Genomic DNA, 17618 nt, shown 5'->3' with positions numbered 1-17618 from the left:
CTTCATACCTCCTTCTATTCCAACTTACAAACTGTAGTGGCACGTGTGGCATGACTAGCTGATAGGGTTGATGAATTTTACGCGATGACTCAGACACTGCAATTAGACAATCGTAAATAATGATATTTGCTTTTTGAAGAGTTGAATCGGCCATAAGCAGTAGTAGTAAAGTGAGTCCGGAGTGTATTTATATCCTTTGACAATCTGGTATTTATCTTGGCCCCGCCGAGGCTGCCCCACATCGTTGGCAGAAAATCAATTCCATCACCGCCAGCAGATACTCCAATTTACGACCTGGACCTGTGCAAATCAGAAGATCGCATCACTTCAAACTATCAATCGCGCGCGACACCTCTCATTCCATCCTAGCTCATCACGAGCTCAAGCCTAGAATACCAACTCCCACTAAGCACACAATTCTCCCTCTTCGACAATTACTGGTGATAATGGTCCGCATCAAACACCGCTACCTCCTCCTCGACATCCTTTACCCGGACCCCGCGACCTGGCCTCGAAAACCTTCAACGTCCACCTCCTCCACACAAGCCCAACTCCAGATCCACGCGCCCACCTCCGACGCCCTGACCCCGAGTCTTCTGGCCAAGCTGGTCCGCGAACAAGTCGCCGAGTTATTTGGTGATTGGGGCGTAGGCCGGCTGGGTGGTGCTGGGGCGGGGGGTGTTAGTGGTAAGCCTTTCTTTCTTTCTTTCTTTCCCTTGTCTTGCCGTACTTTCCTGTCATTTTTTGGCCGTTATCTTAAATCGCCTTTCCTTGTCTATCGTGGTGTGTGGGTTTTCCCAGGTTCGGGATGGCTACGCAAGGCTACGCAACGCTAAATCCGAGATAACCCCCAAAGCTAATCCTTGTTGTTAATTTCGGTGCGATAGTCAAATACCTCTCCCCTGCAACATCTACCGCCATCATCCGATGTCCCCGTGCCTCATTCCGGTTGGTCTGGATGGCCTTGACGTGTTTGGAGGTTGTGCCGGAGTACGCGGCCTCGCGGAATGCCGCGATGACGAGGCGGTGCGTTTTCCGCGTCATCAGGGTGTCCGGGACTATGCGGAAAGCGGAGGAGGAGGCGATTCGGAGGGCGAGGAGGGAGGTCCTGCGATTAAAAGGGGGTGGGGAGGGGGATGTGTTGGAGGGAGTTTTGGGGGGGTTGGTTGGGGGAGGTGGGTCTGTTAAGGGCGGGAAGAAGGGGGGTGGTAGTGAGGTTGATGATGTGGATGTTGATGTTATGGATGAGGATTTGAGTGATGATGATGATGATGATGTTGGAGGGTTGTGATTTGGTTTGTGTGGGCGGTTTTCGTGCATTTGCGGCTTTGTGATATTAACTAGAGATACCCTATTATACAATGTATAGAAACTTTTCAAACATAAGGAAAGAAGAAAATGTGTCATGACTTTCGTATCACCTTCACGCCGCTATTTGATATCGAGCCTCGCCCCATATCCCCGTATTCTTCGTCGTCTTCGTCGTTCTCGGCGCCGTCACCACCACCAGCCGCCTGCTCTCGCGCTTTTGCCTCGGCTTCCAGCTGCTTGAGCTCGTGCTCGTCGTACTGCTCTTTCGCGTCCAGCCACCGCTCCTGCACGTCCCGGATGTCCATCTGGCCCAGCCCTTCCCGGACCGCCACCTGCCAGACGGTATCGTTGGCGCCCTCGGCCGGCCCAAACACATACCCGCTGGCGCGGTCGATGGCGTGCAGCAGGTTCATCATGCTCTTCTTATCCTCGACGGCCAGCGTCTCAAAGGCCACCAGACCGAACTCCTCCACCAGGTCGATAATGGCCTGGTTCAGCGGGCCGAACTTCTCGTGCGACAGGCGTGAGGATTCGGATTCGAGATGCGGCAGCAGATAGCTCAGGTCTTGAACCTCGGTGTAGTAGTCCAGGTTGAATGGCAACGGGGCGTAGTTGGACAGGTTGTCGATCTTGGTGAGCACGTTCAGGTGCGGCAGGTCCATCTGCAGCATGGCGCGGAGGGAGAGAAGGAGGGCGGAGATGTACATCGAGGGGAGGGTGAGGTTGTAGGAGTCGATGAGGTGGATCACGATCATCTGGTTGTAGTGTGTTTGTTAATTTAGGATAGGGTTCTTGGGGTTTTGGGGACGGCGGCGCATACTCGGTACCCCAGCTTCTGAATCTTGAAGAATATATTGCGCAGGGAGGAGTGGTGGGTGAAGATCTCGACTTGCCCGGGGCAGTCGAATAGTACGTAGTCATCTGTGAGGTTTCAAGACATTAACTAAGTGTCTGTATAGTTTGTGCTGTAGGTGTAGCGCCATACCTCCCAGGTCCTTCAGCCCCTCCTCGAGGAAATCGAAATTCTCCTCCAGCTCCTCCAGCGCATACAGCACCCCGCCGTTCGGCCCCAGCTGGTCCTCACTCATGATCTCCTCCAACGTCACCAGGTCGCGGACGTCCAGCGCACACGGATACGAGGTCTGATCATTGGCGGGGTCCAGGTTCACAATCGAGCACTTGCGGCCGATCGCCCCGAGGAACTGGTGCATGCCATTGCAGTAGGTCGACTTGCCTGCCCCGGGGGGCCCAATCACGAGTTGTGCAAACGGCATGATGCTGTAACTTCAGAAAGCTCAAGTCGCAATCAATCTCCCTCTCCGAAACCAGTCCGAAGAGATGTCCGCCGTGATACATGGCGGGGAGAATATTCCATGAAAGTAGCGGTGAAGAGCGGCAGAAAACGAACCGTCGGAGCTTTCGATGACGCCGGGACGATCAACAACGGTTTTGACACTGGACGTTTTGAAGCTTTGCTGGATTATAATTGAAGCACGCCTACCATGGCTTCTAGTTAGTCCTACTCGCTTGGATATATGTGCGACTCTGTGGATGCGTGCTAACTAAAGCTAACACCCCCTAGATCAATTCGCTGTCGCATCCCCGCCGACGGATGCTATATCCGCGCTCAAGTTCTCGCCCAACGCCGACTCCACGCGCATTGTTGTGTCTTCGTGGGACAAGCATGTCTACCTGTACGATCTGCGGGACGAGAATGGGGCAGTAGGAGAAGGCAAGTTGTTGCAAAAGTTCGAGCACCGCGCGCCGGTGCTGGATGTGTGCTTTGGCGCGACGGAGGACGAGATCTACACGGCTGGGTTGGATTGGGGTGTGAGGAAGTGAGTATCCTCTGAGTCTAGTGGTGATGCTTTCATGGGACCTCAGGCTACAAGCTTTGGTCTGGTCGACACGCAGACACTGACCACGGACAGAATCGATGTCCCCTCGTCGACGCAGACGGTGCTCAGCACCCACGAGGCCGGAGTGCGCAGCGTCGTCTACAGCAAGGACCACAGCCTGGTAATATCGGCCTCGTGGGACTGCACGCTGCATGTGCACCTCACCAATGACCCCGCCACCCTCCCCGCCATCATCCCCCTCCCCTCCAAGCCGTTCTCCATGTCGCTGACCGCCACGAAACTGGTCGTCGCCATGGCCTCGCGCGCGCTGCACATTTATGACCTCAAGGCCCTGGCCCTCCTCACCGCCCAGTCCGAGGGCACCGGCCCCCTCAACAAGGTCGAGGTCGAGCCCTGGCAGCGCCGCGAGAGCAGCCTGAAATTCATGACCCGCTGCGTCGCCTGCATGCCCGACGACGCCGGCTACGCCTCCTCCAGCATCGAGGGCCGCGTCGCCGTTGAGTGGTTCGACCCCTCCGCCGAATCCCAGGCCCGCAAGTACGCCTTCAAGTGCCACCGCCAGACGGCGGATGATGTTGATGTTGTTTACCCTGTCAATACGCTCGCCTTCCACCCCGTCCACGGCACGTTCGCGTCCGGCGGCGGCGATGGCGTCGTCGCCCTGTGGGACGGCATGGCTAAGCGGAGAATCAGGCAGTACCAGAAACTGCCCTCCAGCGTCGCGGCGGTGGATTTCAGTGCCAATGGCAAGTACCTTGCCATTGCTATCAGTCCGGGCTTCGAGGACGGCAAGGAGGATGTCGCCGAGGGGACGGTTAAGATCTTTGTGCGCGAGCTCGGCGAGACGGAGGCCAAGGGGAAGGGGGCTAAATAATCTATGCCTTAAATAAATACCAAATCCGACTCCATGAAATTTTACTCTCGTGATGACTGCCACCGTTGATGCTGTTAGACAGAAGTGTTGTCCAGCCTCCCATATTTACTGTCTCTCGTAAAAACATGACAAAGCAGGTTTGTGGTTCTCAAACGATGCTAATGTGAAATAGTATCATGGTATCATTTCTTTTAAAGGAAAATCTTCTCTCATATCAAACAACCAAAAAGAAAAATGTCATACACCCGCCCTCGAACGCATGCATGCATGCTTTGCATGCACCCCTTAAGCAGCAGCCTTCCTCACAGACACCGACCCATCCGGCATCCCAAAGTAAGCCGCAATAGGCTTCTGACCGCCCACGCCCACGGCCAGGGCCTGCGCCTGCGGTCCCGTCACGCCCGAGAAGATTCCCACGTCGAGCACGCCGGGGATCTGCTTGATCGCGCGCGACAGAGCCTCGACCTCCCACACGCCGTCCTTGCCGCTGCCGTCCTGGCCGGCCGCGACGTCCGCCTGCGTCAACAGCGTCGCAAACGGCGCGTCGATGATGTAGAACGCCTGGTCGGTCTTCAGGGGCCCCTGCTTGGGGTCGGCGTTCAGGCGGAGCGCGGGCTGAGTACTGCCGAGAGCGCGCAGCGCGGTTAGGACGCGCGCGGCGGCGATGGGAGCAACTTCGATGGGGATGTATTTCCAGTTGGAGAGGAGGCGAGATTGGAGTTTGCGGGAGTCTAGACATAGTGATCTATATTAGTTCCCAGGAAGTTGAAAGAAAAGGGACCTTGTCTTCTTCTTCTTCTTTTTATTTTTTTTTTGGGGGGGATTTTTTGGGCGGAGAGGTAGCACGCACCAGCAACGCAGATAAACTCCTTCGCCTGCAGAGCCACAATCTTCTCCTGGAAGAGACAGGCACCGCCGCCCTTGATCAAATTCAGGTCGTCGTCCACCTCGTCCGCGCCGTCAAAGGCCACGTCCAGCACGGTGCCTTCGGGCAGGGAGTCGAAGTCGACGGCCGTCAGACCGGCTGACAGGATCAGCTGCTTGGATTGGAAGCCCGTGGGCACGTATTTTGTGGCTGTGGTGTCAATGCCAGACTCCTTGATCGCCTCGACCACGTACACGATGGTCGAGCCGCTGCCGATGCCGACGAAGCGTGCGTCCTTGGGGTAGTGGTTCTGCACGGCGGCTTTGCCGGCGGCGCGCTTTGCGGTTTCGATGACGCTGGTCATGGTGGAGTTGCGGCGGGAAGGGACGGTTGCAGAGGGAGGGCGCGGGGTGAGAGAGGTGAGTGGAAGACTGAGCAGCGATGAGGAGGGGAATGTTGATCGGGCTCTGTGACGGTAGTATTAATAGCGCGGGATTGACGGAGTGAGGGGCTTGAAGCTAAGCTGCCAGAAGAAGAGGCACGGAATACGGGCTGGACGGACGGAGCAGTGGTGCCCGCCGGTGGGGGAGGGGGGGTCTGCCACTTACAGCTTATGGAAACAGTTGAAATACCCACGAGGGATTCTCCCTGCCATGGATCAGATCCAATTGACCCTCTAGATCAATTACTCCGGAGGATAATTGGTAGTGATGTTTGTGCACTGTATACAGTCTGGCCCGGCGGGGTGAGTGTCGTCATTCCTGCCTCAGGTGTTAAGGCATCAGTCTGTGCAGTGCATCACGTGGCATTGTTGAACCAGTGACCAGCAGCACCCATCAACAACAGCTACACTTCTCCCAGCAACAACTAAACATCATCATCATCTTCTCCATCTTCTTTACGCTTCTGTCAACGATAGCCCCTCATGACCGAAGCTTTCCCCGCTGCCTTGGTAGGGCCTTCGTCCAAGGAGAGGAAATATGACCGCCAACTGCGTCTGTGGGCTGCTAGCGGTCAACAAGCCCTGGAGGAAGCTCGAGTTCTTCTGGTCAATTCCGATGGACCCTGGGGTGAGCAGAGCACCGGCGTCTCGGGTGTAGTGGGTGTCGAAACTCTGAAGAATCTTGTGCTTCCCGGCATTGGGGGTTTCACCATCGTGGACCCGGCCCTGGTGACCGAGCCCGACCTGGGAGTCAACTTCTTTCTCGAAGAGGAGAGCCTGGGGAAGTCTCGAGCCCAAGAGACTTGCCGCTTGCTGAGAGAACTAAACCCTGACGTAGAAGGAAATTCTGAATCCAAGGTATCTCCAATCCGTCAGAAGCGCTGTAAACTCCCGCGGGTCTCAGCTAATGGCGATTTCATAACAGCCCATCACGGAGCTTCTGCAAGACCCCAACTTTCTACCACAGTTCAAGCTGGTCTTAGTATCGGGACCGGTCAAAAGGTCGACCCTCAGCAGCCTCAGCAGTGCTGCCAAGGCACTGGGCATCCCTGTCCTGTATACGCGCTCAGTTGGATTCTACTCCACATTTTCTCTCCAGCTCCCTGCTGCCTTTCCCATAGTAGAGACTCATCCGGACCCTGAAAGCACCCAGGATCTCCGCCTCCTGAACCCCTGGCCTGAGCTGGCGGCGTCTCTAGCTGGCATTAGTAATCTGGAGACTATGGACGACCATCAGCATGGCCATGTACCTTACATCTTGCTCCTACTCCACTACCTAGAAAAGTGGAAGGAGACTCATGACGGGAATCTCCCATCTAATTACAAAGAGAAGATTGCATTCAGGGAGTTGGTGCGGTCTGGTGCACGCACAGCTAACCCAGAGGGTGGGGAGGAGAATTACGATGAGGCCGTCGCCGCGGTATTGAAGTCACTGAATCCCTTCACGTTGCGGAGCTCACTGCGCGAAATTTTCGAGATGGACGAGTGCAACACCCTGACCTCCAACTCGGCGGACTTCTGGCTCATTGCATCAGCAATCCGTGACTTCTACACAAAACACAGAGTCCTGCCGCTGCCTGGCTCCTTGCCTGATATGAAAGCACAGTCAGCCGACTACGTGTCGCTGCAAAACATCTACAAGTCCAAGGCACGAGAAGATCTGGCAGAGGTGATTGAGACTGTGCGGGGTCTTGAAGCCAAACTCAGCCCTCGACCGGGACAAATCGCAGACAAGGACATCGAAGTATTCTGTAAGAACGCAGCACATATTAAAGTGATTCATGGCCGCGACCTGCCTCTATTAGACGGCGACACGCACACACTGAAAGCTATCCATAACGCCCTAGGCGATCCTGAATCACTGATCTCAACTTTCCTGGGGTTTAATATCCTGGATAGTATTATCACCGAGATCCAGACCGGCGCGCTGAACCAGGAAGCGTTGGAGTCTTCACTCGCGTGGGAGGCAGGAGTGGATCGGGTGATCCAATCCCTTACGTCGGAGGTCTCGGCGACCATTGACGAGGAAACAAAGCAGCGAATTCTCCGCACGACCCAGGAGCTTCAGCGCATGCAGGGCGGAGACTTGCACAACGTGTCTGCTCTCACGGGAGGGCTAGTCGCTCAGGAGGCTCTCAAGGTGATTACGAGGCAGTATGTCCCCTTGGATAACACTTGCGTGTTCGATGGGATCCGAAGCCGTAGCGAAATGTACAGACTTTGAATGCCCCTTGCAAGAACCCATGACAAGACCAATGCTATGGAATGAGATCACGAATAGCCTTTGCCCATGTCATTTTTGAGCGCGGCCGCGCGTATAGGACGTCAAGAGCATAAACGGGCCGGGCGGCCAAGCAGAGCTAACCGAACAATGTTGACTCGTAGCGGTGGCAGCAGCCGGATGAATCCTGATCAATTTTACTGCGCACATTCCTCCAAGAACCCAGGCTCAAAGGCTGGCCAGTGCGGATTCCCGCCATCATATTATGGACACTGCCCCTTGCAGCCACTCCTTGACTGATCACCATGAGGCTTTTATCTCCCCATATCTGCTTTTGAAGCTCTATTTTTCTCCGCTTGGTTTCACTCTCGCCTCTTCTCTTGCTCAAACTGTACCGTACAACGCCGGCGACAATTAAGAATCGTTGAAATTACGTCATTCAACAGGAGAAGATCCGGGATAGATGTTTGTCTCAAATCGAGAACAGACATTAACAACATGGTGCGGGATCTGTGTGGTTTGTTCTCAAATCAGGGGCAGCAGCAACCGCCCAAGTTTCTCAAATGGAGGACATCAGATGCCTTCATTAGCTTCGTGGTTTGTTTCGCAGTCTTCACGGTAATGCCACCTCCTCGAGTCAGTAAATTTCCAATATGTTGGCTGACAATCTATCTCTTGACAGGATGTCTTCATGTATGGGTTGGTACGCTTGGACCCTAGGGCATTGAAGGCGGGCTTCCCCAGGTAGCTTGTATTGACCTCCCTCGCAGATTGTCCCTGTGGCCCCTACCGCCTTGCGCGATAGAATTGGGATGTCGGACGCCGATGGTAAAGCAACCTTGTGTACCCGAATATTCCAAGCTCACGATATCTAGTCCAATCATGGCAATCGATCCTGCTATCTCTGTACGGAGTAGCTTTGTTAGCAGCTTCGCGTGGGTTACCTTCGAATCCTTGACTATCCATATGAACCCGTCGGCTGATTTTGTCTAGCCGTCTGCGGATGGTTGGCCGATAGATTCCAGTCACGATGGTGGCCCTTTGTCGGAGGCCTGGTGCTTCTCGCTGCCGCTACAGCTCTTCTCTGTGTTGGGACGAATCTTGCGTTGTGGGTTGCCGGGCGTATTCTCCAGGGAGCGTCTGCGGCGGTGGTATGGACGGTTGGGATTGCGCTGCTTGTCGACACGGTTGGCAAGGACAAAGTGGGCCAGGTTTTGGGATATCTTGGAATGGCAATGACCATAGGAACAATGACCGGCCCGCTTCTCGGAGGGATCGTCTATGGTGCTGGGGGCTACTATGCCGTCTTCGGGATGTCGTTCGGCGTCATTGCGCTGGACGTTGTTTTCCGACTCGTTATGATCGAAAGAAAACATGCAGTCAAATGGCTTCAAGCGGAGGGCGTGCCAAGTGTTGTGTCAGAGAGGCAAGCGAGCGGCAGCGACCTAGAAACTGCCGGTTCGCCCGCGTCCTCCTCTGCTGGCCCGAAGAGCGCCCAGCTTACTTGCGATGAGCGAGAGAGCTCGTCGTCTACCTCGACCGACGATGGAGCCAGCAAGAAGCGGCCCAGCACACTGTACACGCTAATCACCTCGAGTCGCATGATGACGTCCTCCTGGGCGTACTTCATCCTTTCGCTCATCCTCACCTCGTTTGACAGCGTGTTGCCGCTCTTCGTCGAACAGACTTTCGGCTGGGGTCAAACAGGCCAGGGCCTCATTTTCATCCCCCTCTCCATCCCTCAGATTCTTGACCCCTTGGTGGGCTATATCATCGACCATCATGACCAATCCCGACGTTGGATGGCGGCCGGGGGGTTCTTTGCGGCGGTGCCAATACTGGCCTGTCTTCGCTTTGTGACGGAAGACACGATAGCGCACAAAGTGCTGCTGTGCGCCCTGCTAGTCCTGCTGGGCGTCTGCGTGTGCCTGATCATGTCCCCCGTTCTGGTGGAGGCGACATACTACGTGCAGGACCGTGAGGCCGAGACGCCGGACATCTTCGGGCCGGGCGGAGCCATCGCGTTCGCGTACGGGGTCACCAACATGGCGTATGCGCTGGGCACGATTATCGGGCCGTTCTTTGCGGGCTTCATCAAGGACGGTGCTGGTTGGGGCACGATGGGTTGGGCGCTGGCGTTGATGGCGGGTGTCACTGGGATTCCTTCGTTATTGTTTCTGCGGGGATCTGCGAAGGATGAGTCTGATGCAAAAGTCGAGTCGAGTTGAACAAGAGTGTTGATGTATTGCGGAGGGTGTGAATGAAGACATGTATCTGGATGGCGTTAGGAGTTGTCTTTGAATATGATCATAAACGAATCAGCTAAAAGGAAATGAATGAGGTTTTTATAACATGGTGACGATAAGACGGAAGGAGGTGTAACGCAGTCACAGTAACAGGACTTGCAGGAGATGCAGCCGAGGGAATTTGGTTTGCGGGCCAAGAGCCAAGTGGATCTCCCCGCAATTTAGTGACCCCCACCCCCCACCCACTCCCTCTACTGTAGGCTCTCTCTCTCTCTCTCTCTCTTACTGTAACTACCGTATCCTCCAGTGTCTCCACAGACTCAAACACCGGGATTCAATGGACGCGCCATCAGCCGGAAATTCAGGCACGTCGCAATGGGCGAGACTTTAGTCCGCTATTTCTTGCTGGCCCAGCCAGTCTCTCCTCCTGCCCTTCTCCCCAATATACTTGCGAATGATTGAACCTCTAGTAATCACTCACCATGGCATCTCCCCAACTCCACCACTCCGGTCTGCAAGCGACCTTCACCGGCATCGAACGCGAGACAAACAGTATCACCGTCCACGAGTTCCGCGGCATCAAGTATGCCAGCATTCCAGCGCGGTTCGAGCGCGCACAGCCGCTGAAGACTTTTGCCGGCGCGACGGTGGATGCCACGCGATACGGGTACTGTCCTCTCTCTCTTACTGTACTGTACTCAAGCGTCCAAGCAGGCGGTTAACAGGCATCCAGACCCAGGTGTCCACAACCAGATGTCGATGTTCGTCATCTACTCCGCATCCCTGAGGATTTTGCGATTGAGAACGAACCCGAGGATGAGTTTGAGTGTTTGAACTTGACTATCACTGGGCCACCTTTGGATGATGCGCGGGGACCAATTCCGGTTCTGTTGTGGATTTACGGTATAGTTTTATCAAGTAGCTGGGTGTGCGTCTTGGGGCTGGAACTGACTGCGTGCAGGTGGATCGCAGGCTGTGACGTTCTGTTCTGCCGCGTCCAAGATTTGCGGTAACTCTCCCCCTCAAGGCTCGCTGGGCTGTGACTGACCGCTTGGGTGCTTAGATCCAATCAAAATTGTCAGCGACTCGATCAGGAACAATCAGCCTGTGATCTTCGTCTCGTGCAATTACCGGCTCAATATCTTTGGCTTCGGTGATGGGCGGGAGAAGAACTTGGCTCTTAAAGACCAGAAGTTGGCTATTGAATGGGTGCGGGAGAATATTGCTGCTTTTGGGGGTGATCCGGTGAGTTCTAAGGATGACCAAGTTACAGACTACGAAAATTGCCTACTGACAAGTCACGAATAGGGAAATATCACCCTCGCTGGTGAGAGTGCGGGAGCGGTTTATGTGCATGCTCATCTACTCACTGGCACCCCGGTGAAAAGAGCTGTTCTGGCCTCGGGATCAATGTATCTTTCGAGTCCGTTGCCTATAGAGAAAGGGGAAGGGCTTCTTGCGACACTGGAGGCCACGGTCAAGAAGCTAGGCCAGTCTTCTCTTCATCAGGCTTCGGTGGGGGCTCTCGTCCAAGCATTGCAAGAATGCAATGTGAATTCGCTGTGGCTGCAGGATGACGAGGAATTTAGGGGGTGGGAAGCAAAGCCTGAGCTCGTCGAGGAAGTCATGATTGGGGATACAGAATACGAGGTAAGACTTGTAGATTGGGTGTGAATGTTGTACTGACTCTTGCATAGTCGGTCATCTGGAGAAACGGCATTGAGACGCTCGATGCCCGTACTATCGCTGCTGCTTTTGAGCAAGATCCCCAATGGGGAGCCAAGTTGCGCAGACTCTACCAGGTTGTTCCCGGTCGACCGACGGCGAGTAAACTGGGAGCGCTCGATCTGCTCCAAGATGTCCGTTACTCTCTGCCCGTGGAAGTCGTCTCCGACAAACTCCAGGCGGCCGGCAAGCGGGTCTACAAGTATGTCATCGATCAGACCAATCCGTGGCAGGCGTCTAGTCGAGCGCACCATGCCGTCGACCTCCTCTTCTTGTTTGGAGGCGTTGACCTGTCCTTCAACCCCGCTGCTGAGACAGTTAGTCAAGAAATGAGGGAGAGGTGGATACGCTTTGCAAATGGGAGCCAGCCATGGTCCGACGAGCGACGCTTCGCCTTCGGACCATTCGGCGAATGCAAGGAAATCGACGAAGTGCAATTCGCTGCTCGACGCCGGGTGGAGCACCTGCGAGCGCTGCGAGAGGCGGGCATGGGGGTGTACATGCCCATTGTGTTTGGCGTCTCGGCGGGGAGAATTAGTCTGTTGAATTGATGACGATGTACGGAGTACTTCGAAAGGACTTTAGAGCCATAAGAAGTAGACAGAAATCGAAGAACTCAAGAGACCGGCAATTCTCGCTGCGAACTACAACCGATGGAGGGAGTGTGTCAGATCTGACTCATGTGGGGTTTCTCCACAAATGATCCCCAGCTTCGGCAACCATCCTCCCTCGCGACATGCCGAACACTATACAACTTGCCCGCCTTGCCAGCATCGCCAGCATCCCCCGGACTCCGGGATCACTGGCCGTCTCATTTATGCGTTTGTGGCCTCATCGCATCTCTCGACCCCACATCCGGGAGTATAACAGGATGTTGTGCGCCCAGTCCCCCTTGTCTTTCGACAATAGCCCAGCGAGCTTCTCTACATTCTAATCCTCCTTCTTCATTGTTTGTACATCACCCAACATGCCTTCGACAAGCGAGCTATCAGACCCCAAAGAGTACCAGAAGATCTTTCACTGGGCAGAGACGCAAAAGGATGGCACAATCCCGTCGTTCAACACGAGGCGAAATGACCCTTATGAGGTATGTCACCCAGCTCAAGCTCCTCGATACAACTAACACCCCATAGTATCAAGCCGGCTTTGGCAACTCGTATGTGTAGCACCCGGCATCAGCGATTCAACAGGCTGATGTAGGCCACAGGTTCGTGTCGGAGGCTGTCCCTGGCACCATTCCACAGGGCCAGAACAGCCCCCGTAATGTGCGCTTCGGTCTGTATGCGGAGCAGATCACAGCCAGCGCCTTTATCGCCCCGCGACACTGCAACAAGAAGGCTTGGCTGTATCGGGCGCGTCCGGCCGTGGCGCACCAGGGGTTTGTACGTACTGCCCGACTAGTATGACGGAGCACCAAACACTGACGCACCCAGACCGACCTCCCCGACAACAAAGACACCGAGGCGAACTTCCTCCCGATGAACCCTCGCGTGCACGTCTCACCCACACAGCTCGCCTGGTTCCCCTTCGACATCCCCAGTTGCGAGCAGGTGGATTTTGTCGCGGGCCTCAAGACGGTGGCCGGGTCCGGCGAACCCACGCTCCGCGAAGGACTGGCCACCCACGTCTACGCCGCCAACGCCAGCATGACCAAGAAGGCCTTTGTGAACTCGGACGGCGAGATGCTGATCATCCCGCAGCAGGGCGCCCTGGACATCCAGACCGAGTTCGGTCCGTTGTTCGTGCAGCCCGGCGAGATCGTCGTCATCCAGCGCGGCATCCGCTTCCGCGTGGAGCTGCCCGATGGGCCGTCGCGCGGCTACATCCTGGAGATCTGGGGCAGCCAGTTCGAGCTGCCCGAGCTGGGGCCGCTGGGTGCGAACGGGCTGGCCAACGCGCGCGACTTCCTGGTGCCCACGGCCCGGTACGAGATCAAACAGGAACCGTGGGAGATTGTGTACAAGCTTGGTGGGAAGTTTTTCCAAAGCACGCAGAACCACAGTCCGTTCGACGTGATCGCCTGGCATGGTAACTATGTATGTCAGCCGCCCCAAGCAGTAGGAACCTACCTGACTGATGATGACCCCAAGATCCCGTATAAATACGACCTGACTAAATTCGTCAACGTTGGATCCATCTCGGTTGACCACATCGATCCGTCCATCTTCTGTGTCCTCACGGCCAGGTCCCGCGACTTGACAGCTCCGCTGGCGGATCTGCTTATTTTCTCCCCCCGGTGGGATGTCGCATCTCGTATGTCTTCGCGCCTCCTCCTCATACTTGACCGATAGACTGACAAAGGGAAGATACCTACCGCCCTCCATACTATCACCGCAATGCCGCCTCGGAATTGATGGGTCTGATCTACGGCGACTACGGCGGCCGCTCCGACGCTTTCCAGCCGGGAAGTATCTCGTTTGAATGTGGAAGTATGCTACCTTTCCTTCATCTTCTCTTTCAACCATCCCCCTAACCATCCCCAACAACGAAACTATACTAACCAGGAAATAAAGTGGTCCCCCATGGCGTCGCCTACGAAGAATTCCGCGAGGCCACCGAATCCGCCCCGCCGGCCATGCAAATCTCCCAGGCCTCGATGGCGTTCATGTTCGAGTCGAGCCGCCCCTTCACCATCACCGAGTACGCGTGGGCGAGCGAGAAGAGGCACGAGCATGAGCCCAAGATGTGGGATAATCTGGTGGATCATTTCTCGGAGCATGCGAGGGAGGTCGAGGAGGCGTTGGCTGCTGCTGCTGCTGCTAGGAAGAGGTGAGGGTAGGCTATCTGTAGACTGGGTGTGGTGTGGTGGTGATTGAGTTATGATGTTGCTGATTAGCTTGGGTTCGAGGGGAATGTTGTACATAGTCTTGAGGTGGGAGTATATCATACATAGTAAGCAATACATTTGACCATATTCTTTGATATTATGATTCTGGAGTTGAGTCTGATAAGAGTGTTGATTGGTACAGTGAAGAAGGCGCAGGGGGGGTGGTGTTTGCCCCCGGTGGTGTGTCATTGGATAACTTCATGTACGTACAGTAGAAATGCATTCAGAAAATGGAGGGGGAGAGGAACTGTTCCGACTCGGCTGATCTTACTCCCTCCCACCTTCCCAACCGACCTCACGATCAAACTAATATATCCCTATAACATGAATAATCAGGACAGTGCATAGTCTGGGTCACTTTGGTGCGTCTTTAGTGGTGCTAAGAATCAAGACCAGGCTCGCTTTCTGTCCCTTGCATGCTTTTTTCCGGGCTCAGTTCCAAGGTTCGAGGGTTTGTGGTTTTTGTTCACTGTAGTGCCTCTAGCGATGCTGAAGGTGTAAACATGCTCGTACTGCTGTATTTCACCTTCCAGGAATACTGTCAGTACCAGTCTCTGTCATCTCTACTCCCAATCATCAACTTCCTTACCAGAGCGATTTTTAGGAACGACAATCTCTCTTTCTAGCCAGTAAGCCGACCATTCCTCCCAATCAGGCTTTGCGTTGCGCAGGGTGAATGGTCTGGTATGGCTTGTTTATTTCTCATGCTTGGGGATTGTCTGGCTAACTCTTTGGTCTGGCTGGAAGTGGCAGCGGTTCGTGCGCGATGGGATACAGCTGAGTCGCAAGCAAGACTCTGGGGATGGCTGGGATCGGAGACCGTTGTCAAGGCTGGTTCGTTCTGAGTGCGTTTATGTTGTGATCTGTATAGCTCTGGTAGGAAGGGTACGATGAGTGACAGAGAGCGATAGGAGATCAGCCTTGTATCTGGGACTCAGACTTGTGGGATGACGGTGTTGTGAGAAAGATTGGGAGGGAAAGCATCGTAGCGAAAACACTCATCCATACACTGGAAACTCGCCAATTCTCCCTGCACTCTGCAACATCAAACGCATTCAGATCTACCCTCCTACCTGGTGAAGTCTCTGCAATGACTGCACCGATCTATCTAGCCTACACGATGTAACATACCGCCCCAATCCAACTCAGCAGAAGCAAAGGTGCAGACACGGTCTTTATTTTATTTTCATGATTGGTATCAACAGGGTCAGACAATACGGACATACAATTATTTGGAAAGCTCAATTAGACCGCGGGCCCCTGCTGTATCCCTGGAACCTTAGGATAACTCCCCGGTCGACATGAGCATCACCTCAGCGTTGCCAGCGGGGAGACGGAAAGGAAATGTCTATCAGAAGAAAACCCATCACAGGAAGTAATCCGGGGTGCGCCTCGAGACCATGGGTTCTCCTGCGCGCGGGCAGGGATCGAATTGTAAGCTAGCGAGGGTTAGTAGGCTAGTTGCAAGAAGTGAAAAAGCTGCCGCCACATACAAAGTATACTTGAGGTGCTCGTCAATCTCCATGATTGCGGCTTGGTTACCGCAACGGTAGCAGTAATTAGGAGCTAGGAAGCGTCGGTTAGTGCCATCATCCCAGCGACACCAAAGCAGCAATAATACCTGAGAAGATCGTGACCACGTTTCGATCCTGCGACCAGTTATAACCCTCCATCACCAGCTGGTGCGCCCGTGCAACCAGAGTCAAGCCGTTATTGTGATTAAATGCTTCCGAGATATCCTGTCCGAATGTGTAACCCGCACCACGGGGGGAGATTCCCCAGCCGCATCGATCGTCAGGGTCACTCCACAGCAGATCACACATGGGACCTTCGTGCGGCACCTCCTGAATGCGGTCCAGGGAGCGGATGTTGTCGAGGGTGTCGATCGACGGGCTCAGACCGCCGTGGAGGCAGAAAATCTGGTTCTCGATAAGCGCGGTGAGGGGGAGGTAGTCGAACAGATCGGTGAAGTATTTCCACACGTTGGCGTTGCCGTACTTGCGCAGGCACTCGTCGTAGAACCCGTAGACTTGCGTGATCTGACGGGACTCGTGGTTTCCTCGGAGGATAGTGATACGCTGGGGGTAGCGGATTTTCAGGCAAACAAGGAGTGTGACGGTCTCAACGGAGTAGTAACCACGGTCGACGTAGTCACCTACACAGGGCGAGGTTCGAACGCGTTAGCCAGCGAGATTACACCGACACGACCCTTCGAAGATATCGCGGCATGCCAACTTACCCATGAACAGGTAGTTCGTGTCGGGGTTGGGACCACCAATGCGGAAAAGTTCCATCAGATCGTGGAACTGGCCGTGGATATCACCGCACACAGTCACTGGGCATTTCTGCGGAGAGGCAGTTTCCGGTCAGCCCGATCGGTCGCGAAGATTGACCTGCCGTAGGGAACAGGCATAATCGGTCGGGATCATTGCTCTGAGTGAATCATCAAAGGACACATACCACGGGCTGAACGTTGGACTCGTCTTGCAGTACCTCTCGCGCCTATGTGGGGAAAACAACACGATGATTAGGATCAGGTCGACCAGAAGAGCGAGAACTCATCGGGGGGAGAAAGACACACCCGATCACACAGTCTTCGAACATCTTCCTCTGCCAGTTGCTTGCAGGTCATCAAGCTCTCGATCCATCCGTCGAGGGTGGGTATGGAACCCGGATCGGTTGTGGGGGAAAGGTGATGAGGTTCGGGCGACCGCGCGGTATCAATTTCCATGTTGTTATCCATTGAGGGAGACCACCGAAGGGATCAAGGTGGTTTGTGGAGCGATATTGGAGCGATAGCAGGCGGACGAGGGGGTGGGGGGAGGAGAGCGGAAAAGGTCTCGTGAGGTAAGGCGGGATTCTTTTCTTTGGGGGGAGGGGAGGAGGGGAGGGGGAATCAGACCGGCCGGGCGAAACAGGACCTAATCTGGGGCAACTACCAGACGGGGAGAAAAAAGCGTCGCTAGAAAGAAGACTAGACGATAGCAATAAGAATGAAAAGGAAAAGATGAGGGTAAATGGGCAAGATTGAAGGGCGGGTGGAGGAGCTGTTGGTTAGAAAGGAAGTGGAGGAGAGGGAGGAAGAGAGACGAGGTGAGATGAGATGGTGCTTTGCTTGGTGTATTGCCAGGGTGGACGGGCAGCAGAGCAGCAGCAGCGGCGGTAAGTCAGTTCTCTTAGCAGTAGTTGAGCTTTGCTCGCCCTGAGGTGGTGCGCCACACCGCCCGCCTTTCTTGCTTTCTGCCCAT

The 17618-nt window shown here is 54.8% G+C and overlaps 9 protein-coding genes across 9 annotated transcripts; 6 read left to right on the top strand and 3 right to left on the bottom strand.

Moving 5' to 3' along the window:
• Nucleotides 1–293: 293 nt before the first annotated feature.
• BP01DRAFT_325707 (Rpp14/Pop5 family protein) lies at nucleotides 294–1270 on the top strand (the record flags this gene model as incomplete). The annotated part of the gene is made up of 2 exons (XM_025572866.1): nucleotides 294–687; nucleotides 888–1270. Coding segments are annotated over exons 1-2 (624 nt in total), but the record flags the coding sequence as incomplete, so codon positions are not given.
• Nucleotides 1271–1322: 52 nt separating this feature from the next.
• On the bottom strand, nucleotides 1323–2627 carry BP01DRAFT_347119 (GTPase GPN2). The gene is made up of 3 exons (XM_025573676.1): nucleotides 2297–2627; nucleotides 2132–2232; nucleotides 1323–2066 (listed from the first exon to the last, which is right to left on the bottom strand). Exons 1-3 carry the CDS (start codon nucleotides 2583–2585, stop codon nucleotides 1404–1406), a joined length of 1053 nt encoding a protein of 350 aa, XP_025428280.1. The 5' UTR covers nucleotides 2586–2627; the 3' UTR covers nucleotides 1323–1403.
• A 145-nt stretch (nucleotides 2628–2772) lies between these two features.
• Nucleotides 2773–4172, top strand: BP01DRAFT_347114 (WD40 repeat domain-containing protein). The gene is made up of 3 exons (XM_025573675.1): nucleotides 2773–2823; nucleotides 2894–3149; nucleotides 3243–4172. Exons 1-3 carry the CDS (start codon nucleotides 2814–2816, stop codon nucleotides 4042–4044), a joined length of 1068 nt encoding a protein of 355 aa, XP_025428279.1. The 5' UTR covers nucleotides 2773–2813; the 3' UTR covers nucleotides 4045–4172.
• A 50-nt stretch (nucleotides 4173–4222) lies between these two features.
• On the bottom strand, nucleotides 4223–5609 carry BP01DRAFT_418086 (ribose-5-phosphate isomerase RKI1). Its single transcript, XM_025579298.1, has 2 exons — nucleotides 4895–5609; nucleotides 4223–4775 (listed from the first exon to the last, which is right to left on the bottom strand). The coding sequence occupies exons 1-2, from the start codon at nucleotides 5271–5273 to the stop codon at nucleotides 4330–4332; spliced, it is 825 nt and encodes a 274-aa protein (XP_025428278.1). The 5' UTR covers nucleotides 5274–5609; the 3' UTR covers nucleotides 4223–4329.
• A 225-nt stretch (nucleotides 5610–5834) lies between these two features.
• Nucleotides 5835–7575, top strand: BP01DRAFT_368317 (NEDD8-activating enzyme E1 regulatory subunit; the record flags this gene model as incomplete). Its single annotated transcript, XM_025576501.1, has 2 exons — nucleotides 5835–6209; nucleotides 6277–7575. The coding sequence occupies 2 exons, from the start codon at nucleotides 5835–5837 to the stop codon at nucleotides 7573–7575; spliced, it is 1674 nt and encodes a 557-aa protein (XP_025428277.1).
• A 495-nt stretch (nucleotides 7576–8070) lies between these two features.
• On the top strand, nucleotides 8071–9800 carry BP01DRAFT_303703 (MFS transporter; the record flags this gene model as incomplete). The annotated part of the gene is made up of 6 exons (XM_025572130.1): nucleotides 8071–8190; nucleotides 8255–8275; nucleotides 8343–8400; nucleotides 8448–8507; nucleotides 8566–8989; nucleotides 9095–9800. 6 exons carry the CDS (start codon nucleotides 8071–8073, stop codon nucleotides 9798–9800), a joined length of 1389 nt encoding a protein of 462 aa, XP_025428276.1.
• A 292-nt stretch (nucleotides 9801–10092) lies between these two features.
• Nucleotides 10093–12302, top strand: BP01DRAFT_136287 (putative carboxylesterase). The gene is made up of 6 exons (XM_025570524.1): nucleotides 10093–10485; nucleotides 10552–10721; nucleotides 10780–10827; nucleotides 10882–11063; nucleotides 11127–11468; nucleotides 11516–12302. The coding sequence occupies exons 1-6, from the start codon at nucleotides 10301–10303 to the stop codon at nucleotides 12092–12094; spliced, it is 1506 nt and encodes a 501-aa protein (XP_025428275.1). The 5' UTR covers nucleotides 10093–10300; the 3' UTR covers nucleotides 12095–12302.
• Nucleotides 12303–12510: 208 nt separating this feature from the next.
• BP01DRAFT_303629 (putative homogentisate 1,2-dioxygenase) lies at nucleotides 12511–14316 on the top strand (the record flags this gene model as incomplete). The annotated part of the gene is made up of 7 exons (XM_025572126.1): nucleotides 12511–12630; nucleotides 12677–12699; nucleotides 12751–12925; nucleotides 12977–13579; nucleotides 13634–13796; nucleotides 13850–13972; nucleotides 14057–14316. The coding sequence occupies 7 exons, from the start codon at nucleotides 12511–12513 to the stop codon at nucleotides 14314–14316; spliced, it is 1467 nt and encodes a 488-aa protein (XP_025428274.1).
• Nucleotides 14317–15522: 1206 nt separating this feature from the next.
• Nucleotides 15523–17491, bottom strand: BP01DRAFT_359550 (serine/threonine-protein phosphatase). Its single transcript, XM_025575709.1, has 6 exons — nucleotides 16952–17491; nucleotides 16831–16872; nucleotides 16610–16715; nucleotides 15992–16525; nucleotides 15864–15936; nucleotides 15523–15809 (listed from the first exon to the last, which is right to left on the bottom strand). The coding sequence occupies exons 1-6, from the start codon at nucleotides 17111–17113 to the stop codon at nucleotides 15737–15739; spliced, it is 990 nt and encodes a 329-aa protein (XP_025428273.1). The 5' UTR covers nucleotides 17114–17491; the 3' UTR covers nucleotides 15523–15736.
• Between the last annotated feature and the right edge of the window lie 127 nt (nucleotides 17492–17618).

Source organism: Aspergillus saccharolyticus (assembly GCF_003184585.1).
Source record: "Aspergillus saccharolyticus JOP 1030-1 unplaced genomic scaffold BP01scaffold_36, whole genome shotgun sequence".
Taxonomy (NCBI): Eukaryota; Fungi; Ascomycota; class Eurotiomycetes; order Eurotiales; family Aspergillaceae; genus Aspergillus; species Aspergillus saccharolyticus.
The sequence above is the reverse complement of the archived record's forward strand: the minus strand, read 5'-3'. Positions and strand labels throughout refer to the sequence as shown.